Source organism: Passer montanus, unplaced genomic scaffold (genome assembly GCF_014805655.1).
Source record: "Passer montanus isolate IOZ18808 unplaced genomic scaffold, ASM1480565v1 scaffold35, whole genome shotgun sequence".
Classification (NCBI taxonomy): domain Eukaryota; kingdom Metazoa; phylum Chordata; class Aves; order Passeriformes; family Passeridae; genus Passer; species Passer montanus.
In genome coordinates this window covers 759,593-787,453 of record NW_024368263.1, presented here as the reverse complement: position 1 = coordinate 787,453, position 27,861 = coordinate 759,593, and the positions used below count along the sequence as shown (strand labels likewise).

Sequence of the window (27,861 nt, the reverse complement as noted above, 5' to 3'; positions counted from 1 at the left end):
CAGGAACCGTTCCCTCACACCGGGAACACCCTCCCCTCACACCGGTAGCAGCCCCCTCACAGCGGGAACAGCCCTTCATCACTGCAGGAACCGTTCCCTCACACCGGGAGCAGCCCCCCTCACAGCGGGAACAGCCCTTCATCGCTGCAGGAACCGTTCCCTCACACCGGGAGCAGCCCCGCGCCCTCACACCGGGCCCCGGCGGTGCCGCTCACCGGCGCTGTGCCCGCAGATCCCGTCCCGCAGCCCGGCCGGGATCTCCCCGTCCCCACGGCACTGTCCGCACCGCAGGAATTTCCGCAGGGATCCCCGCCTGGCTCATCCTCCTCCCCGCACCCCACTCGGCCGATTAGCGGATTTAATCACATCCCTTTGGGCTGAAGCTTTGGGTTTCACACCAAATGCCCCCGATGCAGCGCCTGTGGCCATTCCTGGGGCTGTCTTCAGCTTCCCTCTAGTGGATCGGCCTAAAACCGCTCTTCCACAGGCGATCCCGGAGCTTTAGAGCGGCTCCAAACTACAAATACCAGCAGCTCCAGCACCGCTGAGAGGCCCCAGGTCCCACCTCTCCTAGAATTAATCTCTCCAGTTTAGTGTAGCAAATATTTATAAATAATTTTATTTGTCATGTACAGCTATAAAAGCCCACGGCAAGCAAAGCATTCTGAAACATTCTCTCTGGCCGAGCTATTTTTTTAGCTGTGTTCTTTAAATTTTTTTTTTCTGTGGTGGGTGGCCCTTCCTACCTCATCGCAGAGTGACAGTGGCAGAAGGACCCAGACCTTTAATCCTGTTTCGCAGCAGGTTTAGCAGAGGAGCGGCTGCAGCAGCCTGGGAATGACCATGGAGAAGATCCTGAAGGCAGAGCTGAACACCAACCTCCTGAAGGCGCTGGGGAGCTCTGGGGGAGGATGCATCAGCCAAGGCCAAACCTATGAGACAGACAGAGGACGGGTGTTTGTGAAAATCAACCACAAACCTCAGGTCAATGCCAGCAGATCTTATTATTGCATAGAGATAGCTTTTTATTTTAAAAGCAGCTGGTCTTTAATAATATATCATTGTTTCAGTTCTGAGTTTTCTTTTTAAAGCTGTGTGTATTTTATATCCAGAATTAATGCAGCAGGTTTGGTTAGTGTGAAATGCAGTGTAATGCAATGTGATAACCCTCAACAGCAGGAGTGAGCTGTAATTGCTGTAAAAAAGAAGGCCAAGCACAAAGCTGTTACTGTGGTACTTGGAGTTTAGAAAAGCCCAGAGCTGACTTTGCATTCACTGCATTCCTTTTCATGTTCCAGTTGCGAGGGTTGATAATGGGAGGGCACAAACAGGGGCCAGTGCTGAAACTCACTATTATCTTTAAAGCTACAGCAATTTCAAACATCCCCATTGCTTTTGGCATTTCTAAAAGTAAAACTCTTGCAGCTTCTCAAGCCAAACTCTTGACTTTTCTATTACTAAATGAATACTCAATTGCTTTTTCTAACACCAGAGTGCATCAGGAATTTGCTTTATCCATATCAAAATCATCCTAAACTGCTGTGAAAAACAGCACCTTTGCTTCAAAAATGCAGAGCACATGCTGAGTATTTGTACTGTTCTCTCCATCCAGTGGCCTTTGGGGAAAGAAAAACCAATTTAAGGGCTCTGTTACCTCATTTAGCAGTGGCCACATTATCCTCACAGATGCTGTTGCATGCAGGTAGTTTGGGGTCTTCACAAGCAGCTGGAAATCAGGGTGAAATGTGACATATCCTACAACCCTGGAATGAATTTAGGAAAAAAAAAAAAGCAGTTAGGGTTAGGGCCCTTAAGTCTTCCTGTGTGGACTGAAGTCTTGCTGCAGCTCTCTCCTTTTATCAAGAGGAATGAACTCCTTGCCACTTTGTCAAAAGTACTTGGAGACATCCATAGTTTAGCCCAAGGATATTCTTATTCTTTGACAGGCTAGAAAAATGTTTGAAGGGGAAATGGCAAGTTTGGAAGCCATTCAGAAAACCAATATTGTGAGAGTGCCTCAGCCCATCAAAGTGATTGACCTGCCTGGAGGAGGAGCCATGTTTGCCATGGAGTACCTGAAGATGAAGCACCTCAACAAGTATGTCCATGCACCTCTTTTTACTGTGTTTTGGGACACATTTTTTAAAATGTTTTACAGTCAGCCAGGAAACTTCTTGAGCAGAGTTGCTTTATTCTCTCAGAAACAGACCTCTCTGTTGAAATCAGTGTTTATCTGTGTACATATTAAAAAAATATATTTGTGTGTGAATGTATCTGTGTGTGTGTGTACACACTCCTCGTCCATATTTTGCTTTTCCTGCACTAGAAATGGCTGTCACTGCTCATTTGTGTGCTGCTCCACGTGTGCTGAGATGCTGCTGCACTGAATTTAATCACAGCTGAGTTTGTCTCATCCTTCTCTCGTGAGATTTTTCACTGGAGTTTCTTTTCCCAGCCCAACAGGTTTCTTTAACCTTACAGGTTGCTTTGGTTTTTGAAACCTTTGCTTGTCTCTGTAGAATCTTCCAGTATGATTTAAGCCATGGTCAAGTTAGGATTATATGAATCTGCATTTCATCTGTCAGCCAACCTGAACATGGAATCCAGGAGTCGTGTATGGCTGATAAGGAGGAGCACACCATCCTCCTGCCCTTTCTGTTTATACTGCCTTGTGTTCTCTTTACCTTTCTTGCAAGAGCATTTACTGTGTTTGTAGTATTATCTCTGTCTTCAGAGCTGTTATCAAGTCATTTGCTTGTGAAATTGATTCAGGTTGTATGTTTACCAAAAATAGCCTTGGTCGTATTTCATTGAGGGGTTTTCTTCTGTATAATATTTGTTCACTTATTTCAATTTCATTTTGGTTTGTTTGGTCCTACAGATACTCTTCAAAGCTGGGAGAGCAGATAGCAGAGCTTCATCTTCATAACAAGAAACTTGGAGAGAAGCTGAGAACTGAGGGAAGCACAATTGGTAAAGCATTGATGTAATGTACTAAACCAAAAAGGAAACTACTCCTTTGGCTGTGGTGCAGCATTGCTTTCAACTTTCCTGAGTCAAACTGACAATTTGGACTCTGCTTCACTGTCATGTGCTCTCTTAAAATGTTCTTGAGCTTACAGAAATCTATTTTTTTGCTTGCTGTTGGTTTAGATAATTAACTGATTACAGAATATTGTCCCTTGGTAAATGCAGAAATAAGCTCCCCTTTAGAGATGCTTGGGATTACATTTTTGAACTCTAATAAGTAGCAAAATATTCCAAAATTGCTGCTCCTCAAAATGAATTAAAGCATAAATGAAAAGAAATCAGCTATATAAAGAATGAATTTTTGATTTGGTGCTGTTAAAATGTGAAATGCCAGTCTGTATCTGTATTGTTCCAATGACTTCAGAGTGGACTGGGTCTGACTCTTAGGGATGGACAAATTATAATCCATTATTTTTGAGTGAAGACCAAATTACTGGCAGGTCCCAAATAATCTGTCAATCAAACCTAAGCTACATTTAATGACAACATGTCCAAGTGCCAGAAGAGCAGATTGTGACTGTATTTGTGCTCTTTTCCTGAATGTCCAACTCCTTCATCCAAAGCAAACTCACTGACCATGGCTGACTATGCCTCCATTTCCATTCAGCATCTTCAAGTCCAAAAGATTTCTTTCCAGCTTTAGAAAGTGTTGTTGCCATGAAATAAGTGTAACTTATTGCTTAAAGTTATTTTTCCTGCCCTAAGTTCTGTGTTTGCAAACTTCACCATGTAAAGATCCCAAATCCCCTAATATTTCTTTTGTTCTGTAGGAAAAGGAGCTGGTCACTCCGAGGCCCAGTTTGTGGATAAGTTTGGATTCCACACAGCCACTTGCTGTGGTTATATCCCACAGGTATGGTTCTGTTCCACGGCTGTGAGAGCCAACAGGCACTGCCAGGTCTGTAAACTCCTCACACCTGAGCTTGCTCCATTTGGCTGCAGCTTTCTGACCACAGCTTTGCTTTCCCTCTTCCATCCCTGTTCCCTGGTACTGTGGCCAGCAGGCATGGTGGGTTCAGTGAGAATTTGGAGTGAAGTGGTGGTTCTTTAGCTTGGTGATATTTAAAAAAATCAGTGTCCCTTCACATACCATATCTGGGTTTTTATTAACCCCTACTATATGGATATTGATGAGCCTCATCATATAATGTCTCATGAGACATTGGAAAGGGCTCTTGGAGATAATTCCACCATTTTCTGGCTCTGCACATGTCAGGATTTCATTCTACAACAACTGAATGAACCTCTAGTATCTCAAACTCTTTGCTAAGTACAGCTTTTCACCAAATTAGAAATGTGTTACCCAGTAAAAATGAATGAATACTTCTGCATTTCCAGAAAGATTTGAAACAGGACATTGAACAACTGAAATGATCTCACTAGAGAGAGATACATTTAAAAAATGGGAATGAATGAAAATAGTCAGAATCTCAATTTATATTAATTAGAGCCCCACCAAGGTGTGGTGGGGAGCAGCACTTCCAAAACAAAACATCTGATGTTGCTGTGCACTGGTCACACTGACATTGTCCAGGCCATTGTGTCAGCACTGAATGTTTTAACTGGATCTCTCTTGTTAACACTGAATGAATGTGTTGAAATTGTGTGTGACAAACCTGTGCTGCATTTCCCAGGAGAATGAGTGGCAGAGTGACTGGCCATCCTTCTTCATCCGTCACCGGCTCCAGGCTCAGCTGGATTTGATTGAAAAAGATTATGGAGACAGAGAAGCCAGAGAACTCTGGTCACAGCTAAAAGTATGAACCATGTTTTAAATCTGTTTTCTAGAATTTCAGAAAATGCGTATCAGTGGGATTGTAAAGGTGTTTCCTAAGGGATTTACCAGCTTGGAATGAAGAGCAGGGTCTGGATGAGCTTCACAGTGGGTCCAGCAACACTGTCAGCTGAACAGAGTTCCTGATAGTGGGAAAAAAACCCCTGCAATTCAGCATTAACATTTATTTCTGAGAATACAGCTGGTAATAATAATAATGTGGTAAATCCTAAGAGCTTGGTGTTATGAAGTGGGTGAAATTCTGCTGCCTGTTCAGATTTGTATTTTACCTGGCCCAGGTTGGGGCTGCTTCAGGCTATGTTCCATGCAGCACTCTGGGGACACCAGGGATGTTCCCCCTCTCTTCTGTTCATTGGTCCAGATGCTACTGCAGTCCTTTTTGCCATTGAAACTTTTTAGTTTAAATGAAATTATTTTATATTTCTCATGACAGCCAACAGTATTCATGTCTAGAAACAATACATCAGTACCAGGTGTTGATACTAGACTGTGAATTAAATGCTTTGCTGAGCTCTGTCGAGAACAATCCAAAACATTTATCACTGGCTTGCACTTGTTGCCATCAATGTCCATGAGGGCTGAACACAGGCAGCATTTGGCCACCTCAGGCTCTATCATGCTACAGTACTTTATTTTATTTTTTATTTTCTTCAAAATCTTGTTACATGTCTGTTTCTGCTTTTTCAGCCAAAGATTCCTGAAATGTTCTGTGATGTGGAGATTGTTCCTGCTCTCCTGCACGGGGACCTGTGGGCAGGGAATGTGGCTGAGGACGACTCCGGGCCGATTATATTTGACCCTGCCTGCTTCTATGGCCATTCAGAATTTGAGCTGGCCATTGCTGGAATGTTTGGGGGGTTCAGCAGCTCTTTCTTCTCTGCCTATCACAGTAAAATACCCAAAGCTCCAGGATTTGAGAAACGGAACAAGTTGTATCAGCTCTTTAATTACATCAACCACTGGAACCATTTTGGGACAGGGTACAGGGGCTCTACCCTAAACATGATGAGGAAACTTCTGAAGTAACCAGGTAATTTGAGAAATTCTGCCACAGTCCCCTAGGAATGAGCAGCCTCTGCTCATCCCAAGTACTACAAACTCAGAACTGATGGTAAAACACCTGATATGGGGAAGGTTTAATGCACTTTGAGCCTCACTAACTAAGGGCAGTCGTGTAATCTTTAACTTGGGCACTGGTTTCCCTGCACAATTCCTCCCTGCTGGAGGAGGGGGCTGCACTGCTTGCCAAGGCTCCACTGGCCTGGAGAGCAGCACAGCAGTCAGCCTGCCCTTGCTCTCTCACCTCAGCTGTTCCACAGCAGCATCTTCCCAGTCCTGCTGCTGCTCCAGCAGCACTTTGTTAGGGAGAGCTGCAGTTGTGGGACAGTGCTGCTGGAAGCAACTTCTGGTGTCTGCCCTTGTTAGTTCTGGTTTTGTTTTCTGTCTGTTCCCAGCCCTTTGCCCATGAATATTTCCATGGTCTTCTGTTTCCCTTTCCTTTCCTTTTCCCTGTCAAATGTCCTAATCCAAAGTTTCAGTCAGATTCTGTGAATCTGAAAACATTCTCTGTTTAATTTAATGAGCAGACAAGGCCCTTTGGCTGCATTTGGCAAACAGATGTAATTAATAATATTTCTAATATTTATTTTAATTTAATGTAATTTACTCACGTTCATTTTTCCCTTGCTGTAATAACTGAAATTCCAGAGGTATTTTCTAGAAGGATGTTTAGTTCCTTGATAATTAACTGTACATTCAGAAGTAGGTTATTACCACTCAAAGTTGATAATAGCATTTCATCATTTTCCTGTGATATTTCAGTGTGTTGTACTACAGTAGTAACATATTTAAATAACTTTATAAAAAGAAAGCAAAGTGTGGGAGGGAGGCTCTGTGGCTGGGTGAGAAGCACCTGTGGCTGCTGGGTGGGTTGGTGCTTGATGTGTTTCCAATTTTAGAAAATGAGTGTAGTGGGCAAAGCTGGTCTGTTGTGCCACCACTGGGTGATGGAAGGAACAGTGTCAAATCTGATGGATTGTAAGGGGTTTGATTGTTCCTTCTGCTTTATTTTTACAGAAAACACAGGCAGTGGGAATTTGGGGAGAAAAGTGTTCAGCAAAGATACTGGTGCACAATCTGAGCTAGAATACATTAGTGACTCTGGGGGGTTTTAGTGGAAGTGGCAAGGAGAGCAAAAGTAAGTGCAGTCCCACAAACATGAATTAGAAGATTTGGGTAAGAATGACCTGAGTATTCAGACTTCAGATGGTTGGCATGACTAATACTAAAATATTATATTCAAAATTGCTCAGATATATTTAGGGTTTTCTCAACTTTAAGTGGTTGTGCTATAAAGATTTAATTAAGTTTAAAATTTGATGTTGTAATTGGTTTAAAACAATGCACTTTGCTCTCTGTAAATATGATACAAATAGTGAAAAATTTCTGCTTCCTTTGAATCAGGGGAATCTGTCGTGGTTGGTTATAAAACTTAACAGAACTAAAGCAGTGGAAAAGAACTAAAACAGTCTAAAAGTGGAACAGTAGAGTTTGGGATTGCAGCTGATGGCTGGAAGATGTAGGTCTGAGCAGAGAGCAAAGTGCAAATGCACTGGTGTTTGTGGATGTGAACAAACCAACCTGTGTCACACTGGGAACTGCCTGTGAACTCAAACTTCTCAAATAAAACACTTGCCCTGCAAACCTGGTGTTTGGTGTACATGTGGTTTGTGACTCTGGATTGATGGAATGAGTTTGAGCCTGAAAATAAAATATTTGGGTGTGGATGGAGCTGCTGGAGAGCAGGAAAGAGCAGCTTACCTGTTGTGGCATCCTCGAATTCCTTAGAATCAGTGGGGCTGCAGTTGCAGCTTTCAGGGCTCAGGTGTTGTTCCCAGAGCTGTGTGAGGTTTGGATGAAGTGTTGTGCTGTTACCATGCAGTTCTGGTGTGGGTTGGTAGGGAATGGAGGTCATGGATAATGGCACCATCCAGCTGTCCCACACACCTTGTGTGCTTGTCCCCATCCTGTCCTTTCCCCCTGGGGTCCCCCTGCCCAGGTCCCCATCCCTGTTCCCTTACCTGAGGGTCCCTATGTCCATCCTCACCCAGAGCTTGGGTGCCCATGCCTGTGTCCCCATCTCTGTCCCCTCCCCAGGACCCATAGTTGATGTCCCCAGGGTGGATGTCCCCATCTCCAGCCTAGATGTTCCCATCCCTGGTGGGTGTCACGAGGGTTGTGTCCCCATGGCCAGCAGGTCTTGTTTCCACTGGGTTTCCCTTGGCTGGAAGTCCCCATCCCCAGTAGGGGTTACTGTATTGGTGGGTGTCCCCAGGGTGGGTGTCACTGTCCCCAGGGTGGGTATTCCCAAACGGGATGTCTCCATCCCTGGTGGGTGTCCCCAGGGTGGGTGTTCCCAGGGTGGGTGTCACTGTCTCCGATGGGTATTCCCAAACGGGATGTCCCCATCCCCAGTGGGTGTTCCTGTCCTCAGGGTGGGTGTCACCGTCCCTGGTGGGTGTCCCTTGGCTGGATGTCCCCATCCCCAGTAGGGGTTACTGTATCGGTGGGTGTCACCAGGGTGGGTGTCACCAGGGTGGGTGTCCCCATCCCCGGTGGGTATTCCCAAACGGGATGTCCCCATCCCCGGTGTGTGTCCCCATCCCCGGTGTGTGTCCCCAGGGCGTGTCCGCCCCCATCTCCTCCCCACCCCGCGAGGGGCCGGGCCCGCGCTCGGAGGCTCCGCCGCCTTTGGTCCCTCCTGGCGGCCCGTAGCGGTGGCTGGGCGGCGGCGCGGGGCGGGCCCGGGGCGGCAGCGGGCGCTTGTCCCGCGTGGTCCCGTGTCCCGGTTATCGCCTGTCCCGGGTGGGCGCGGAGGGGCGGCGGGGCCGGGCGGGCTCTGAGGGGCGGCGGGGCCGGCCCCGGCCGCGCCCTGAGCCCTCCTTGTGTCGCTGCAGCGCCGGGCCCGCCGCGATGGACGGAGCGGGGCGGGAGGCGGAGGAGGGCGAGGAGCCGGCTGCCATCAGCGCCAGGAACATCCTGGACAGCTTCACCGAGAGCCGCGAGGTCGCGGAGCTGATCGCGAACCTGCGCGAAGTCTTCGGGGAGCTGGTGACGAGGGAGATGGCCGTGGAGCGGTTCATAGGTGAGCGCGGCAGCCGAGGGGAGTGGTCCTGCTGCTGCATGACACAAACATTTCATTGTGTGTTATTCGTTATGCTTCTGCTGATTACCAAAAAGGGACCAAACCGCTAATTTTTGGGTCAGTGATAGTGCTGCAACTTTTATCAGCACGTAATTTAGATGTGGCTTGTTGCTCATTTTGTTTTCTATATAGATATTGTTTTATTACCTGGTATTTAACTGCTCTAAATGAAAACTTAGGTCTTAGATTCCAGAAATCTGAATTCTGACTCCTGTTGGGCCTTCAGTTTCCTGTTCAAATTCAGGCCATAATTTAGTTAAAAGTTTGTAGTCTGTCAAATAAGGCAACTCTGTTACTCATTGAAACACACGCGTTTTGTGCTTTAAAATGTCAATTTCCTATTTACCTTTTCGTTTCATGGGAAATGTGAAGAGTGACTGAATCCATACATCCTTGGTCCATACAGATCATGTTTGTTTTTCCAAGTGGAGTTGGTTTGTCTCTTGTGCCACCTAAGGAAAGCTGTCCTGGCCTCAGCTGAATGTGGAAGGAGCACAGTGAGGTGCATGTGGCAGTGTCCAGGGTGACCAGCTTGTTTGAAGGCACATCTGTGTCTTGGGTCAATATTCTGATGAGGTGATTTGCAAAAGTTCATTCAGTGCTTCGTGTATGTGCAAACTGAATTTAGCAGAGTGGCATTTTGCAAGTGTTTTTGTGAAGGATGGAGAAATTGCAAAACTCACAGTCAAAATATTGACCCAGCAGCTTTGTTTTTGTCAATAAGAAATGAGGTGGGCAAACAATAATGCAGAAACCCCCAGATTTGGAGATCTGGCCCTGCAGAAGTTTCTCAGTAGCTTTATTGTGGTTGGCTGAACTGAGTGTTCCATCTCAATGATGGACATGAAGCTGCTCAGACAGAAGGAACTCTCATTGCTGAGGTTGCTCAGCATCACAGAGGAAATGTCAGATGTCAGTGGGACAGGAAAGACCATTGCTGGAAAAATCACCTTGCTGTGCCTCTCTGTCACATCATGTGCAGTGTTTCTTTGCATTTAAATTCTATTTGTGAGCTTTCTGCCTGTATATCACTGCCCACTAAATACAGGCTCAATAGACATAGGAAAGGTGTTGTGGTTCAGTATTGGGTTATGATATTTTGTGTGCTCAGATGTCGTTGATCCTCGTGGGACAAAATGTCCCAAACCTGCCAAGAGGCTCAGTGTGTGGGTTTGGACACTGACACTTGGGGAATAGCTTTTATCTGGGAGCAGGGAATGCAGTGATCACCTGTTCCAGAGGGTCTTGATGAAACTTTCCAAAGCATTCAGAAAAGCTCATGATGCTCATTTTGTGATAAACCATTAGAAACAGAAGTTTGGGAAGCAGTTTAATCTGCAACTAAAATTTTGTAGGAAAATATAGAAAGATCTTTTTTTGAAATAGTAGACTTAGAACATCTGGTTTATGTTCATTCTCTTCAGCTTTTATATTTGGGGTTTATTTTATCTTTGCCAGGCTGTGACCTGGGAAAAGAATTTGCTCCTCAATTCCACTCCTGCTGGAAAGCTGTTGCCCTGGTGCTGGAATTTGTGTTCACTGGTTGTGCTGTTTGGATGCAGCATTAGTTCAGGTGGGAAGTCAGGGATGATTAGGACTCAGGTTTCCCTCTGGATGCTGTTCTGGTGTCCCAGTGGAGTTGCACTGGGTGCTGTTGGATTTGTCTGGTGTCTGAAAGTGGTGGTGCAGTGTCATCCACTGGTCAGCTGCAGCACTGTTGGCCTTGGGTCGTGTCTTCAGTGTTGATGTGTCAAGCAGAGAAAAAGGACAGAGAGCAAAGCTGTTTGTGAGAGAAATAAATTCAGAAAAAGGAGGTTAAGGAGGTTTTGGTTTTCTAATTCAAAAGCTGTTTTCTGACCAAATAGCTAAAATGAGCCAGACAATCTCCAGTGCCACACTGGATCACTCAATGATCTCCTTAGGTATCCATCTTTCATTTCTGTAGCTGCTTTTTGTTGATTCTGGATTTAAATTGAAAAGCTTTTGTGTCTGAAAGCTATGGAAAGTTGTTCTTTTTTTTTTTTCAATACTCAATTTCAGTTTGTCCTTTCTTGAGTCAGTATCCAAAAGGAGGAGACTGTGTCTCTAGACACAGAGTAAGGGATGTGAACAGTTTTGAGGAGCACAGTGGTAAGAGCTGCAGTTTGCTTGTTGAGGCTAAAATTTGTTAAGGATTCTTTGTTCTTTGCTGAATAATTCCCTGTATTCTATTTCAAAATAAGAAGCTAGCTCTGAGGACTGTGAGGAGCACCCTCACTGCGAAGTGTTACTGGTGGGAGGTTTGCCCAAGGAAGCTGGAGATGCTCCTGGGAGTGGCTGATGGCTCAGTGGAGGTGAATAAATGAGTGCAGAGTGAGGGGGCAGACTGTGCTTGTACTGTTACTTGGAATTATACACTGCTCTGTGTTGGGAGGGACCTTAGAGACCATCTCATGCCACCTCCCTGCCCTGAGCAGGGACACCATCACCATCCCAGGCTGCTCCAAGCTCCATCCCCTCGATGCTGTTCTAACTTTGTGGCCTTGCTTACAGGTGCTGGCAGCTCAGGGATGCAGGAATCCTAAGCTAAAAGTGTTCAGGATCAGAGGGTATCTCACAGTTAAGGCTCTGGAAGAGCCTTGGAGTAGTTTATTACAGATATCTTTTTCTTTTCAGGTATAATGGACAAGTACCAGGAGCAGCCTCACCTTTTGGATCGTCACTTAGGTAGGAATGTCATCCTTAAATAATTTTATTGTCTATAGTTAAAAATCTGTTACTCTGGAAGATGTGGATTTGCCTTACAGGATTGCTGTGGCTGTTAGTACTTCCATTTTATAATTATTGTCTCCCTGTGTTCTATTAGAAGTACAAGAAGCTCTGTGACCTGCATGTAACCTCACTGATTTTTCTCTCCTTTCACTAGAGGGGATGATGAATTCCTTGTTGGAGATAGTGAGGGACAGAGGATCTCCTCCCCAACTAGTTCATCTGGCTTTTAAATTTCTCTACATTATTACAAAGGTAAAAAAAATCCTAAATTTAATATTCTTTAACTGAAATTTGTGTGTTTTGAATATTTTTTGTTATTTTTAAAAATATTAAATAAGTGTTTAATGCAATTAAATATTTTAAACTGTACTGTGAAAGATTAGTTACGTGTTTCCCATTTTCATGATAGCTTATGTTATTTAATGATCCAGATTAGTAAAAATCCAGGTCTGAATGCAAAAGAAATTGCAGACATGGAGATACTGAGTGATGAAACACGAGTTATAACGTTGAAAAGTAAAGTGTGATGAACAGTTAGATGGATGTGGAATTTACATTTGAGCACAAGAAAATATTTTTGGGCTGTAAGGGCTGAGAGAGGTGGTGGGGTCTCCATCCCTGGGGTGCTGGACACCCCATGGACGTGGTCCTGGGCACCCTGCTGGGGTGACCCTGCTTTACCAGGAGGGCTGGACTGGACAATCTCCAGATGTTCCTTGTTTTAAAGTCAATTATCATGTCATGAATTCTTAATAACTTTGTAAAAACACAAAGTTATATATCACAATAAAACATGAAGTTAATTATCACAAGGTCTTTAAGACTTTGATTGCATGCTTACTCTCCTTATGACATGAGGATCCTAATCAAGACATTCCTCCCAGGGTCTTTCCTTTCCCCTCAGTTCATGCTGGTGCTGGATGGGTTCTGAATTCTGAAACTTTCTGCTTTAGGTGAGAGGCTACAAACGTTTCCTGCCCCTGTTCCCTCATGAGGTCCGGGACCTGCAGCCTGTTTTGGATATGCTTGCAAAGCAGAACCCAAGAGACCCTGAGGTGAGCACTTTTTAACTTTTATGTCTCCAGTGGAAAAAGCTGAAGGAAAAAAATTGGGAAAAAGTATATAAAGCACTGACAGACCCTGTCTGGTGTTTACACCTGGATCAGGTGTGAAAACCATCATCTTGTCACAGCAGAAATACCCTCCCCAAGGAGAGGGCTTGGTTTTCTTTCATGGGATTTGTTCCAAGGATTTAGAAGCAGTGGCAGTAGAGGTGCAAGTAGAATGTTTAAGCACTCATGTAAGGAACACATTGATTGTAATAAGAGTAAGAAGGGCAATGAAAGGTATTGAATCTGTAAAAGGAGTAAAATACTCCAGTCTGACTCCAGGATACTGTAGTTTATATTCTGATCTTTTTAAATAAGGAAAAATAAGAACTCCAGAGAGCTGCTTAAGATAGATAAATTTTAAGAGACATCATTAACAATTATAAGTAACAAAAATCATGGGTTTGAAGACAATAATTGAATTGCTGCTCTAAATTACAGCTTTTTTTAGTAAACATAAATTCTGACACTTTGCTGCTGTAGGTGTGCAGCTTTAAATCTTGAAAAACTTCCTTCTTTCTTTAGAAGTTGTTGCAATAAACCCATGACAACAACACGTAAAATTAAGGAGAAAAACATAATTGTGTTCTGTTTGTAAGTGGAGGCACCTATAGGCTGCCGGAGGGGAAAAGGAGGAAAATGGGAAGGTGCAGTTTTCCTTTGGTAAGGAAACAAGGTTGCCTAGATTTCTGGTTTGGGGGGAGGGTCCATTAATTTTGTTACAGTTTTGCTGTTTGGGATCCCTTGTGGTTCTGTCTCCTCTGGAGTTTCAGGGCACTCACACTGGGAATTTCCTCTTGCTCATCTTTGGAAGTTCCATGGAGCCAGGGGATATTTTGTGCTCTTGGCACTCCATATTGCAGAAAATGAGGTAAACCCCCTTTGTTTTACCATTCCTTTGCAGACTTGGGAAACTCGCTACATGCTCTTGTTGTGGCTGTCCATGATCTGCCTGATCCCTTTTGACCTGGCCCGTTTTGATGGAAACCTGGTTTCCCTGGAGGGGCAGGCTCGGCAGCCCACCATGGATCGCATCCTGGACATAGCCAAGGTGGGGACAGCAAACACATCCTGCAGTGCTTTCACACCTGGGTGTTTGGCTCAGTCATTCACTCTGTGATAAATATTAATATGCTCTGTATATCCCTCAATGGTATTCTTTGCTGAGTATTATTTAAGCCTGTATTTTTGTGTCTAATCTGTAAAGAATTTTTTTGTACTTCTGGATCTTCAGTCTGTTGTTTGCTGCTTTGGAGTCAGGTGAGACTGGAACTTGTTTCCCCTGGTGTAATAAACTATTTTATCTGAGGTGAACCCCTGCCTTTGATTGTGTTAGAGGCTTTCAACACATGGAAGTGCCAGAGAGCTTCTCTGAAAGCCAAATCTGAGGATTTCTAGAGAAAATCAGCATTTGATCTGATCAGAGTGAACAACTTTGGAAGCTGTGACTGTGTGAAGAATTTTGAACACATGGAAGTGCCAGAGAGCTTCTCTGAAAGCCAAATCTGAGGATTTCTAGAGAAAATCAGCATTTGATCAGAGTGAGCAACTTTGGAAATTGTAACTGTGTGAAGATTTTTAAACAAATACATGAAGTTCCAGTGGGTGTCAGCCCAGGTGGCTGACTTGTCATGTCTTTGAGATAAAAATAAACCACCCCCCCTTCCCCACAGGTACCCCAACAGCTCAGGCTTTTGGCACTTGCAGCACTAAGGGGATTACTGCTTTTAGACCAGTGTGTCTGAGTTAAGGCTTCAGCAAATAAATCTTCAGTAATAAACCTGCTTTGAAAGGCACACAGAGGGAGACTCTCTCTCAGATAGAGTTTGTTAAATGGAAAAATAAACTTTCTACTATTTTAAGCTCAGTTTGTAACCATAATAATGACATAATGTGGATAATCATCCTCATATTTGTCATGTAAGTATTCAGTAGTGTGTTATGTACAGAGCTGTTACACAGTTGGTTTTCTATCTCCAGTTATGAATTCTTTTACAGTCAGTTTTCTTTTCCCTTTAGTGTTACCTGGTTGTCAGTGACAAGGCTCGGGATGCAGCTGCTGTGCTGGTGTCCAAGTAAGTCCCTTTTGTGCATCTTGGCAGAAAGGCTCCCATTCCTCCTGCTGTTTCTTAATCTGACATGGCAGTTTGGAGGGCTGGAAGTTGCCAGCTGTCTGTGGGATATTACTGTTGCTTGAATTGGATCCAGCAGTGTTTGTTGGGAATACTACTTCCTCTGCACATGAAAATAAATTACAAAATAATACATAATAAAATAGTAAATTAATAATATTAAAATAATATTAAATAAAAATTATTTTAAAATAAATTACAAAATAATAAATTAAGCAGGGATAGTACACAGATGTCTCTTTCTTCAGAATCTATTCCAGTCCACATTCCTGGATATTCTAGTGGAAGTCAGCTCAGGTTGTGACTGATTTGGGTTTTTTCCTTTTTAAAGCAGTACAAGCCCAGGCTCTGCACTGCAGCCTGTGCTCAGCAGAGGGCGCTGATTAATTTTAATTAGGAGTGTATGTTCAGAACAAATACGGGGAAAGAATACAGTAAGGTGATTCTAGTACCAGGCGTGCCAGGCTGTAATGGTGCTGTATAGTGGACTTAGAATTATTTAATTTATTATGAAAACACCATTTTCAAAACAGCCTGATGATTAAAACACTTCACCAGAAATTAGAAGGCTGGCTCCAAGGCCTTTCCCTGATGTCACATCCCCAAAGCCAGTTCTGAGCATAATCATTCTGACAGGAGGTTTTGTGCCATCTCCCTGGAGCTGGACTGTTACTGGGGTGGGCAGAGCACAACGGTCCTGGGCCAGATGCAGAGATAAGATACAGGAGTCTGACTGTAGCAGGCTCTAGGAAAGTCCCTGGGGAGCAAGAGAAAGTCTGGGCTTTGTGCTCCAAGGAGTTGATGAATTTCAAGTGAAGTTAAGAAACATCAGGATTTGAGACCTCCTGTTTTCCCAAGTGAGCTGCTTCTCTCAGGGCAAAGGAGCTGGAGCATATTTCATGAATTCTCCTTTCTGCCTGCTCAGTGAGTGCTTGCAGTAGGAGGAGATGAGGCTGATCCTTATCCTGGTCTTAGTCTGGAGGTTAGGGCACTCCTTTGGCAAAGAAAGGTTTAAACTCCTTGGGGCTGAGGAAGGGTCTAGGAACCAGCTCAGCCACTTCACAGGTCACTTCTCTCACGTGTGCCCTTGGGCCAAAGGCAGCTTCATCCTTCAACCCAAAACAACCCTCCTGCAGCTCACCCCAAGTCCTCATTGTTCTGCTGCTGAGCACCACAGGGGCTGGCTGGCAGCTGGATGGAGCTGCTCCATCCCAGCAGCTCACTGCTGAGCTGTTCTCTGTAATTTTTATATTTAATACTCCCTCAGTCAGCTCTTGGGGCTGCTCCCCAGTTATCTGTAGGTGCAGGAAGGATCCAGGTCCTGGCTCTGGGACACATCCTCTTGAGTTCTGTGAGTTGTGCTGGGTGGGCTTCCCCATGTGCTTTGTTTCCACTTTATGAGTTGAGAACAAATGTAGTCTGCATTGCTGCTGCTGGTTTGTAGGAGCCAGGACACAGAAGTGATGCCTTGGCTGCTCAGGGGGCTGAGAGTAGGTTGATGATAGTTTAGCCATGAAAATCATCTTCTCCCTTTTCTAAGATGGCTAAAAACACATCTCTTCACCCATCTAGTGTGTTAAATAACAGGTGCTTGACCTTTTCAAATATCTGGAACCCCAAATGTAGCCCTGCTGGTTGCTTGTTCTGGGCCTGACTGCTGACAGACAGTGCAAAAGGGATCCAGTGCTGATTTCCACTGATTTCCAGATTTGCAGAATGGCTGGTTTTGGTGAGAGAGGTGAATAATCCTCCTATTTGTTTCAGCTTTTCACTGATTCTAATAGAAATAATTTTTAAAAAGCTTTGAAAATTTTGTTGCTTTATAATTAAGAAATTTCTAGAACCCAAGTTTTTAGCTGGGTTTGAAGTGAAAACAAAGTTCCAGGTCAGAGCCTTGCTCAGAAACAGCTGGGCTAAACACAGGGTGGTTTGGAGTGTTCCCACCCTCAGTGATTTGGGGAAAGACACATTGAAGAATTATTTCCAGGAACTACAGCCAGTTTGGATAGGAGGAAAAATCATTTTTCATTGGGTGTCATAAAGGCAATGGCTGCAATGTTTTTCTTTTTTTTTTCTGTGACAGGTTTATTGTCCGCCCTGATGTCAAGCAAAGCAGGATGGCAGATTTCCTGGACTGGGTGCTCTCCATGTTATCCAAATCCTCCTCCCAGACCATGGAGGGCACTGTCATTGTGAATGGCATGCTCCAGGCCCTGGTAAATTCTGGTTTTCCCTTAAAAGATAGTTTGATTTATGGCCATCCTATACTGCTACAGGAGGCCCTTGATAGCAAATGCACAGAGGGGTTCCTGGCAATGAAAAAAGGAGAATTTTCTCCACAGCAGTTTAGACAATATAACTTCCCATGCATGTATATTTTCTTTTTTTGTCATCCCCAAATGAAAGTGAAATTGCCAGTAGAGATGCTCATAAATAACTCTCAAAGTAGCAGTCATTTCAATAAGTTTGAGTTTGTTTGCTAATCTGAATGAACTTTTTGTTTAGTGCCCTTTCCTTGTGAATTGATAATGGTGTGTGACTCAAAAGAACTGAATTCTTAGTTTGGGTTTTAAAATTGATATGCTGTGCATGGGGAGAAAATCTGCAGTGCCTGAACTGCTGTTCCAGGGCACTGCTCCTCTTGTACATCCTAGGAAGGGCTATTTATAAAAGCTTTGTTGTAGTTTTACACCCTTAAAAGTGATGGGGTGTGTTTTGAAATCCTGGGGTAACACTTCTGGTGTCTGTGCCAGTTTTGATGTCCGAATGTATTTGGGCAGAACGGGTTTGTGTGGAGGGAAGGATTGTTGTTCCTTCTTGGTTTGGTTGTTGACCAAGGCAGTGCAGGTGAAGACAGATCACGAGCCCTTGTGCAGTCTTTGCAGTTGCACAGGTTTGAGGATTTGCTGGTGTTTGTACAAGTTTTGATAATTTGCATAAATTTGCTACTCTTCTTAACCAGTCACCAAGAGGACTGGTGTGCAGTGTGGTACTAAACATCAAAGCAGAGGTCTGGAGCAAGTGTGTAGGGTGTGGGGTTTTTTTCAGTTGTTTCTTTTTCCTCTCGAGCTCTTCCAAATCAGAAGGGAGAAGAAATGATCTATATTTAGAATAACTGAGGACCTGCTGCTTAAGCAGGAGGAAGCGTTATTTGTGTGCATTGCAGCGTTTCAAAAGCCAGGATGATGTTTCATCATTTCATTGTCAGATCTGGAAAGGGAGACTGCCTGTTTGCCATTCCCGGGGCATGATGAGACCTGCAGGATGTATAATGCATTAGTGTTTTGTCATAATTCCTTTGAGTTTGGCTTTGGCTCCATCCACCTGTTCATTAGTGCGCACTAAGCGAAACAGGTGAATACTCAACAAGTAGAATCGAAACCAGAATGTGATACAATAGACCTGGGAGCAGAGCCTGCTGTTTTGCTTTTCTGAGATTTTTTTTTCCCCCTCTCCAGAGCTCATAATTCATGTTCCAGTTGGTAGATCTGGGCAGAATTGTAAAGCCTTGTCTTGCATTTAGTCTTCAATTTCTTCTTTCACTGACTACAATGAGTTGTATCATTAGGGAGTAAAGGTTTTCAGAGTGGTATGTGTAATGATGTCTCATTTCTCTCTCAAGAAGGGCAGGAAATATTTATTTCAAGAGTTAAATGTTATAAATATCATATAATTACATATATTCTTAATATTTTAATAGTAAGAATTTTGTTTCACACTTGGTGCAGCACTATGTTGTCAAAAATATCAGCTGAAAAGAAATGTTCAAAATAAGTAAACACTTCTCTTTATCATGCAAGATTCTAACTTCTTGCAGTATATAATCTATTTATTCTGTAAATAAATACAATATATTTTGACATAACAAGTAATCACTAAATGTGTAAAGCAGAGCACATCCTCATGAGGAGCAACTAAAAGTTGTGGCAACAAGCTTCAGAATTCTTTGCCCTTGGATTCCTCCAGCACTTTGTTACTTTAAGAGTCAAACTGCAGCTGCTTGGCCATCTTTGAACAAGCAGGATCAAAAAAGATAATTTCTCAGTTTCTGGTCAGTACAGCCAGGTGGATTTTGGGATTGTGCAGGTTTTGGGAATGATGTAACCCACCAGAGTGGGGACAAAAAGTCTCTCCACATCACAGCAGAGTGAGGCTGCCCTGAACAGGGTGGGTTGTGGTTGGCTTAGGATTTTGTGCCACTTGTGGTCTGCATTCCCTGAGCGGCTCCGAGCGAGGCCGGCATGGAAAAATTGCTCAGAAAAGACACGAAACTCCTGCATTTCAATGAAGTGAAACTGCAAGTCAGGGACGCAGTGAGTAGTTGGCCGTGGCTGACTTTGATCTGCCTCTTCGTGGCCGTGAGCCTGGCTGATCAGGTGTGTGCTGCTGTTTCATCTCACTCAGCCGTTCCGCGGCTCCTGTCGGAACACGCACCCGCCTTGCATATTGTAATTGCACTGGGGCCTGTGGCTCTCTGCTCCCTTCCACCTGTCCTCAGGAACTCGCCATTTCCCAACGGGGGGCACAGCAGGCACCTCTGCTGACACTATTTCAAATTCAGGGTTTCAAGCTGCCCTCCTTTGTTGAAACCTCTGTTGCGCTGTGGCATTTAATTCGCTTCCGTGCTCCTGTCCTTTGGCATTTGAAAGACTGAAAATGTTGGATTATTAAGCAATTGCTATTTTTTTATAACATTTGTTTACTTGAAGGAAACTTCTAACCTGTTTCAAGAATCTGCATTTTAAATTCTCTTGGTCTGGAGGTTTGCTTTTAAACCTGCCATTATATCAAACAGCTTTTTAGTTATCGCTGCAGGGCGCAGCACTCCCAGTTCTTGCGTGACAGAGATGTCATCACGTTGAGGTAGCCTTGGGCATTGAAACTTATTAAACCTTATTTGTTTTATAAGTGATTCAGTATACAAGTGTGAGTAATAATTAAAAAAAATAAAACGCCCTACACAGTGATCTGATGAAACTCGAGAGTCTTAAGAACGAGGCATTTCCCTGAGCTGTCTCTAATGCAAAGGTTGTTTAGCAATAGCTACATGCTTATGTAAATTTGGCTCCAGGGAAGAAAGAACTCTCTAACTCCATTCTTTCAGACCCAGAGGCACAAAAATAGAACATTTCCAAATAGAATGTTTCCCAAGTCTCCGTATTTTTGGCATTCTCAAAGAATTGGCTGTATTAGGATTGTCTATTGGCATTATTTTTTTAAAAAAGGAGTTGTTGCTTAGTGGTTTGGTGATAAAAGTGTTGAAAAAGCAGTGTTGGTGAGAGGTACAAACGTTCTTATGTCTGCAGGTACCAAGGGCACTGACTCCTTTCTGCTCATGCCATTTCTCTCCTGACTGTCACTGAGTATTTCTTCTAATATGGCCTTGTCTGATACTGCTGGGTTTTTCTCTTCTCACCAGAACTTTTGTGGTTCATTCAAGGTTCAGAAGTTCTGTTGCCATAAAGCTGTTTCTTTTTCTTTTTGGAATGTAGTACTATCTCAAGCTGCTGAATGTTTTTTACTTTCTGAGTATTTAAAATCCATGGGGTTTGGTAATCTCAAGATGGAAAGGACATACTCTGCCAGCTCTCCATGTGTTAGTGTAAACATTTCAGATGTTCAGCTGATAAATAACTGGGATCACATGAAAGCTGCCATCACTGTGTTGGTGTCTGTCAGGGTTGGTGTCATGTTGATGCTCAACACCCAAACACGTGCAGCCCACAGCAGGAATGCTGCTTGTGTGGAGGCACAGCAAGAGCAAGGCCTTTAACTAACCCATTTTACCTTCAGCTGCACGTAGAATACATTAAATATTCCCTGCTTCCAAGTGAACTTCAGTTCTGCCAGCATGTTCTCCCTCCCTGCTCCTGGCCCCGAGGCAGGGATGGCTGCTGGCATTCCTGGGGTGTTGTGTGGCTACCAGGGGGTGCTCCAGAGCAGTGCAAGGAATCATTTCCTGCTCTTCCCAGCGAGGCTGGAATTATCCTGCCTAGTCCTCCTCTTGGTTACAACCAGAGGGTAGATCCAGACTTGTGTCTCCTGCTCGGCAGGAAGATCCACTCACTCCCCACCAGGCAGGCCACCCCTCGTGGTGATTTGTGTAGCTTGGGGAACAAGTCCTGGAGATGATCCCGACTGATAGATCTCCTGCAGGTCGAGCCCAAAGTGGGTTATGCAGACAATTGGCAGGTGTGGTGTCTCTGCTGGGATTATTAAGAAACTGGGCTTTGTTTGCCTTGCCCTGTGCTGTTTCTAAAGCAGAACCAGACTTGACAGTCGTCACTGCTTGCACACCACTGATTTTCTCTAATTTGTAGGTGGCTTAATTATTTATAAGAGAAGGGAGTCGCATACTTTGCAACAGCTGAGCAGGTTGGGTAGGTCGCTGTGTGCTCTGTGTCCTGGTTAGAGAGGAGCCCGTGGCTGTGGCTGCTGGGATGCTCCGCCAGGCAGGCTCCTGGTGCTCAGCCCTGCTGACACCAGAACCCCTGTGCAGCTGGCACACCAAGCTTATTCACTGCTTTGTTTGGATCAGATTTTTGAAATAGTCTGCCTTGGATATTTTTCTTCCTTCCAGGCAGGTAGTTTAATCTGGGTACTGTAATGCTGATTTGTTCTTTTTTTTTTCCCCCTCATGATTTTCATTTATACATCATGAACATTTCTTTTTTAATATGATCCCTTTTTACAGTATTTTTCTGGAGGAGTAACTTTGCTGTACATGCCTGACTGTAGCATGTGCTGGAAGAAAATATTTTTTCTGCTTTCTCAAAAGCCAGCATTGGTTAAAGTGCTCTTTTATTTCCTTTGGGAAAAATGTATCTATTGCACTCAAAAGTTTTAGAGATTTGGACCTGGGGATGCTTTTGCATGCTTTGATTCATAAATAAATAATGAACACTTCTTTTCTTCTCTACACTCAGAAAAAAACCCTAGACACTGAATTTCCTGCTGTGTTGAATATCTGAAGAGTAGTTCTTCACAGTTTGGCTGAGAACTTTCTTCCCATTCAGACAATTGGCATTTTCAGCTGTTTTTATTCCTAAACCATTGGGTAACATATTTTATTGATCCAAAGTTATGTAAATATTATGACCCTTTAAAAAAAATTTTATTAATTCAATTTAATAATTATTGATTAATTAGCTATGATGTCCTTTGGGCAATTTTTACTTCTCCTAAAAACTCGTATCAATAAAATAAAACCCCTTAATGCACATCTCAGTTGGTTTATAGCTGTTGACACAATGATTTTATTACAAAATGTATATTATAAATCCCTATGGTAAGGGTAGATGTTCTGTGTTGAAAACAGTTGTTATTTAAGTTTAGTGAAACTTCTGTAGGGAGACAATGTGTGTTTCACTTTTTTTGTTCAGAAAATAATAGAAATTATTATGGAATTATTAGAAATGGAATCTGCCAAGGTTGCTGTTCTAAACTGATTCACAGGTGCATGAGGAAAAGCATTTTAAAGAAATACTGTGCAATATTTGAATTTTTCTCATTTGCTGCTTGTGTGTTGGTTGATTCCTTCCATCTGTCTCAGAGGTGGCACCTTCCAGTTGTGTTGCTCCTGAGGAGTCAGGACTTCATTCAGACTTGGACTCAGGGGTGTGAGAACATGTGGAGAAGCTTGGAGAAAGGTGCCAGAATTTGGGAACTGCAGACTGAAAATGGGCTGGCTTGAGGATTCTGTTCCAGCTCCACAGAAGCTGAGAGCACACACCCAGAGGTGTTTGTCCAGGAGCATTCCCAAGGATCTGTTCAGAAGATCTTCCTCTGCATTATCACTGCTTGAGGAGTTACACTGTGCTTTGTTTGAATATGCTTGAATATAATAATAATAATAATAATAATAATAATAATAATAATAATAATGATGATTTGGAGTAAGCCTGTGTGTGCCTTAAAAACAATTTTTGCTTTTAAGTTTGGCAGAAAGGAAAAGGAATTGTGAGGATTGAAGGAAGGAATTGTGAGAATGGAGGGGAGGAATTGTGAGGATTGAAGGAAGGAATTGTGAGAATGGAGGGGAGGAATTGTGAGAATGGAGGGGAGGAATTGTGAGAATGGAGGGGAGGAATTGTGAGGATGCAGGGAAGGAATTGTGAGGATGCAGGGAAGGAATTGTGAGGATGGAGAGAAGGAATTGTGAGGATGCAGGGAAGGAATTGTGAGGATGCAGGGAAGGAATTGTGAGGATTGAAGGAAGGAATTGTGAGGATGCAGGGATGCTGCTGTGTCTCCAGCATCCACAGCAAAGTGTGTGGAGAAACCAGTGATGGGGTTTTAAAGCAGAACACAGGAACACAGTGATGAAATGAGTTTCTGCATGTTTCAACAAATAAAAGTTTTAGAAGAGCTCTAGGTTTGTTGTATCAAAGGTTTGCAGGTCCTCTGACATATATTTTAGGCTTTTTTAGTACAAGCAGAGTTTTGTTGTATGTCAGTGAGAAATTTTTGTATTGTTTTTAACACTGACTTCATATATTGCTGAAAGCTGTGCCAATTTATACATTTAAAGTGATATTTATTTCTTTTGGCTGGGCCTGAAGCCATTCTATTGCATTGCTGATTTGTAAAAGTCATTTTTAAGGGAGCCCTCCTACTTGCCTGTGTTAACATCTCAAATACTTTGATATATAATATGAAATTCCCATCTATAGCTTGTAGTGGAGCTAATCAGCAGTGCTGATTTGGGATCCTGAAATGCAATTCAGTAGCAAAGCCAAAGGGGCTGGGTGCACAGCCCCAGGGTGTTTTTCTTGCCTCTGTTGCTCTCAGCCACGCCTGCAGCGCGGGAGGCATGTGTGTGTGTTTGGTATGTGTGAGAAAGTACCTCTTTTGAGGGGAAGTCTGTTCTTGTTTAACTCCCAGGCATATTTATTGAGGAAGATTTTGCTTCTGCTGAGTGCCAGAGCAAGGACAAACAAGTGCCTGGCCAGGGTTTAGCTCCATGGGGAGCTTTAATGTGTAACGTGTTCTGTCAGGTGCTAATAGTCCTTGTCTGGCTGCAGTGCTGGGGCTTCATCTCACTGGGATATTTAGCTGCAGATTAAGTTCCCTGGGCTCAGGAATTGCACTTGGCCTGCTGGAGGTGTATTTGCAGGTGTCTGGAGGTGGTTTAGTCTCTCACAAGCTGTGGTTGCACCACACTGAGCTCCTGTGACCCAGCCTGATGGGTCAGGGACCTGAGCTACCCAAAACTGGTGGTCTTTTTCTTTTCTCATTTTTTATTCTGCTTTTTTCCCATTTTCTCTTGAGTGTTTTTTGTCTCCTGAGCAGTTGCCAAGAAGAACTGCACCCTGAGACTCCTCCTTTTGCGCCATTTAAATCAGCAAACACTCCACATTATTGTGAGAGCATTAAAAATATTTCAGAGCTAAATGCTTGATATATTGTGTTACAGAATCTCTGCATTCTCATGTCTGTGTTCCCTGTTTTAATTGTAGGCACAGCTGTTTAAACATGGCAAGAGAGAAGACTGTTTACCATATGGTAAGTTTGTAATAGCCTGGGTTCAGTTTTTGAAGTGATTTCAGTAGAAAAGGGAAAGGAAGATTAACCTGGTGACAAGTGGTACAGGAAGGAGTAAAATCCACAGTGATAAAGCAGGAAAAATGAGGGCAGCAAAAGCAGAAATGATTGTGAGGGAGGAGCAGGTGCCACCAGGGAATGTTGTGTTGGAACAGCACATCAGAGGGTTTGCCAGTGATCACACTGGCCATTGCTGTAATACAGGAGCTGAACACAGAAACTGTCAGATGTGGAAAATATTCGTTTGAAATTCAGTTGAGCATCAACTGGTTTTGTACATATTACTGCTGGAAGTTTTGCAGAGACTCTTTAAGTTTTAATATAAGCACAGGATTTCAGAAAACCCAAGTTTTAAGAACCAGCTGTGTACAGGACACAGTTGGAGTCATGTTGGGATGATTCTGGAATAAGAGAAGTTTTTTAGTGAAAAGAGATTATACTGGGAGCAATTAAGGATAGACAGGAAGCCAAAAAGGGAAAAAGAGAGTAGGGAGGTTTCTGAAAAGTGTAGCTGCATTTTGGAATTATGTTTGTCTTGGGGTGAATCTTGAAATAGGATCAGAACTGGCTGCAGTGGTCTTGGGCCTCATTGATAGCAATAAAGGGAGGCAGGGAAAGGTGATGGCTAGATCCAAAACACTACAAAAGGCCTGGTCACTTTTGTGGAGCTTATCCAAGTACCAAAAATGGGACTTATGCCATTCACAGGAACCAAGCAGGGATGTAGACTCACTCTAGAGTGTTTATGATTTCACTCATTATTTTGTCCCTGAGAAGAAGCTTTTTAGTTCTGGTGCTGGAAAGTCTCATTCTCCCAGATCCTAAGGCTGAGATGCAGACACTTCCTTAGCAAATGCCTGAGAGATGGGTAATGATGGAGATAAGATAGTGAAGACAAACAGTGTGGAATGACACAGGTGCAAAGCCTGGGAATGCCATTGCACAGGAACAGCAGAACCCACTGGGGAAGCTGCCAGAGAAGCAGAAAAATAAACAGGCTGGGAAAATTACAGTGCAACAGAAAATGACAGAATTTAGAAAATACCACAGTACAACACAGTATGGAGGGAGCATATTGAGCTCACAGCATTCACCCTGCTGGTAAAATCAGAAGCTTTGGCTCATGGCATAGAAAGAGCAGTGAGTAGTTATGAGTCTGGCAATAAGAGGAAAATCAGGGGCATTCAGTGAGTGAATTTACCCTAGAAAAGCTAGAAAGCTCACAGCTGAGAGGAAGATAATCAGATGGGAACTGTTCAGGATAAGAAAATGTGAGAGACAAAAAATATCTAAGATTTTTAATTATAACAGATCTGAGGATGAAATAGGGAAAAAAAATAGGCAAATGTCAAAGCAAGATCCTGTTTGAAGTCACTTGTGACATAGAAGTTGAATTAAAAACAAACACTAGCCCTGGAGTAATTTACATGGGTCTGTAGGTATTTTAGTGATTCAAGAGCTGGCAGGACTTGGAAGAGGCCTTTATTTATATATTCTTAATTTATTTTCTGTCTGTGAATGATGATGTTTCTGCAGCCTCTTCCTCCTAAACTATCAGTCTCTTGGGCTTTTATAACTGCAAAAAATCCAGGTTGCTGGAAGGTATTGAAGTAATAAACATCATCACTGGTTGTTGTCTGCATGGATTGTTTCATTCTTAATTTCAGTACATCAAGATGCATCACCACTCTTTTTAAAGACTTGAGCAGATTTGTAAGTCATGTCTTACAGTGTCTCAGACTTTGAAATAATTGCATTTTCTTTGATCTCTTTGTAGATGATGTTTCTGCAGCCTCTTCCTCCTAAACTATCAGTCTCTTGGGCTTTTATAACTGCAAAAAATCCAGGTTGCTGGAAGGTATTGAAGTAATAAACATCATCACTGGTTGTTGTCTGCATGGATTGTTTCATTCTTAATTTCAGTACATCAAGATGCATCACCACTCTTTTTAAAGACTTGAGCAGATTTGTAAGTCATGTCTTACAGTGTCAGACTTTGAAGTAATTGCATTTTCTTTGATCTCTTTGTGTTTTGAGCCCTGATATGGGGCTGGGGCAGGAGGTTGCAGGGGATTTGGCTGCTGTGGTTCCATGTGAGCAGTGCTCTTGGAAGCCCAGTGGCTCTTTCAGAGCCTGAGTCATTAGTCTCTATTAGCTAATGGTCAACTTCTGAAGAATTCTTTTCACCCTAATGAAACTGCAAAAGGGCTTTTTTATTTGTAACAGCCATTGCTTCCTTGTGAAAATTTTGAATCCTGGAACTTTATCCTCATTAACCCAAGATTCTCCTTTCTCTCTGTTTTTTTTTACTTGCTGGACAAATAACTTTGTTACCTTTGATGTGCCCAAATGAGAGGTTTTGTGGCTGATTGTTTACACATCCACAGTGTTTCTCATGTTTAAATGTTTCTGGACATCCATCATCATAAAAATTTCAGTGTCAGGTTTTGGTGCTGCCTAAAAATACTAAATGAGGAAAGGCAAAGTTTATTCAGTGTCCAGAAAATTTTCTGAGTAAAAGAATTACATTTTCCAGCTTCTGGTTCTGTTAGATCACTGAAAATTCTTAGACCCTGAAAGACACTTGGATGTGTTGCTTCCAGTGAGAATCAGAGGCATAAACACTCAGAGAATGTAGATTATAATTTTCATCATCAAAACTAATCCTTAAAGCCATCTCCCCTCTTTGGGCAGTGAAGGATTTTGCAGCTTTGACCAGTGTCACCTACCACAAAGTAGGTAACCAGGCATTTGTACTTCAGTAAAAACATTCCAAACCTTCAAATGTTCATACCAAGGTGGTTTTAAAAGCAGTTTTTCTGGTGTGTTTGTTTTCTTTCACAGCTGCTACTGTTCTGGAGTGTCTTGATAGCTGCAAGCTGTCAGAAAGCAATCAGATGGTTCTGCGCAAGCTGGGCATGAAACTGGTCCAGAGGCTTGGGATGACATTTGTGAAACCAAAGGTAGCAAAGTGGAGGTCAGTTTAAAGCTGAGAAGTTCAAAAAAAAGGAAAATCCAAAAGCATAAAACCCACTACAAATACAGAAATCCATACATTTGCCTTCTGCCCCTCTTAACCTTCCCTTAAAGAAAAAGAAATCCCTGTGGGAATGAACACATTCTTCATTTGCATTATTTGGAAAAAGGAGGATTCTTCCACTGTATTTAGTTTCCTGTATTTTTTTCAATTTTGGTACCTAAGTGAGTGCTGGGACAAGCCAGATCTGACTTTGCACGTTGCACAAGCAGAAGCCTGTTCCTATATAATGCATAACTCACTAAATATGGGAAGACCTT

The 27,861-nt window shown here is 43.1% G+C and overlaps 2 protein-coding genes across 2 annotated transcripts in view; both read left to right on the top strand.

The window, feature by feature from the left end:
* Positions 1–727: 727 nt before the first annotated feature.
* FN3K (fructosamine 3 kinase) lies at positions 728–7,532 on the top strand. Its single transcript, XM_039716375.1, has 6 exons — positions 728–984; positions 1,947–2,098; positions 2,882–2,973; positions 3,801–3,883; positions 4,665–4,787; positions 5,513–7,532. The coding sequence occupies exons 1-6, from the start codon at positions 838–840 to the stop codon at positions 5,849–5,851; spliced, it is 936 nt and encodes a 311-aa protein (XP_039572309.1). The 5' UTR covers positions 728–837; the 3' UTR covers positions 5,852–7,532.
* A 1,229-nt stretch (positions 7,533–8,761) lies between these two features.
* The window catches only part of TBCD (tubulin folding cofactor D), a 108,805-nt gene continuing 89,705 nt past the window's right edge, over positions 8,762–27,861 (top strand). Inside the window, exons 1-9 of the mRNA XM_039716036.1 lie at positions 8,762–8,969; positions 11,685–11,735; positions 11,935–12,032; positions 12,734–12,835; positions 13,794–13,940; positions 14,909–14,964; positions 17,105–17,237; positions 24,480–24,525; positions 27,409–27,541. Of these exons, the coding sequence (XP_039571970.1) occupies positions 8,798–8,969; positions 11,685–11,735; positions 11,935–12,032; positions 12,734–12,835; positions 13,794–13,940; positions 14,909–14,964; positions 17,105–17,237; positions 24,480–24,525; positions 27,409–27,541 (938 nt within the window). The 5' untranslated portion in view covers positions 8,762–8,797. The remainder of the gene's footprint in view (positions 8,970–11,684; positions 11,736–11,934; positions 12,033–12,733; positions 12,836–13,793; positions 13,941–14,908; positions 14,965–17,104; positions 17,238–24,479; positions 24,526–27,408; positions 27,542–27,861) is intronic.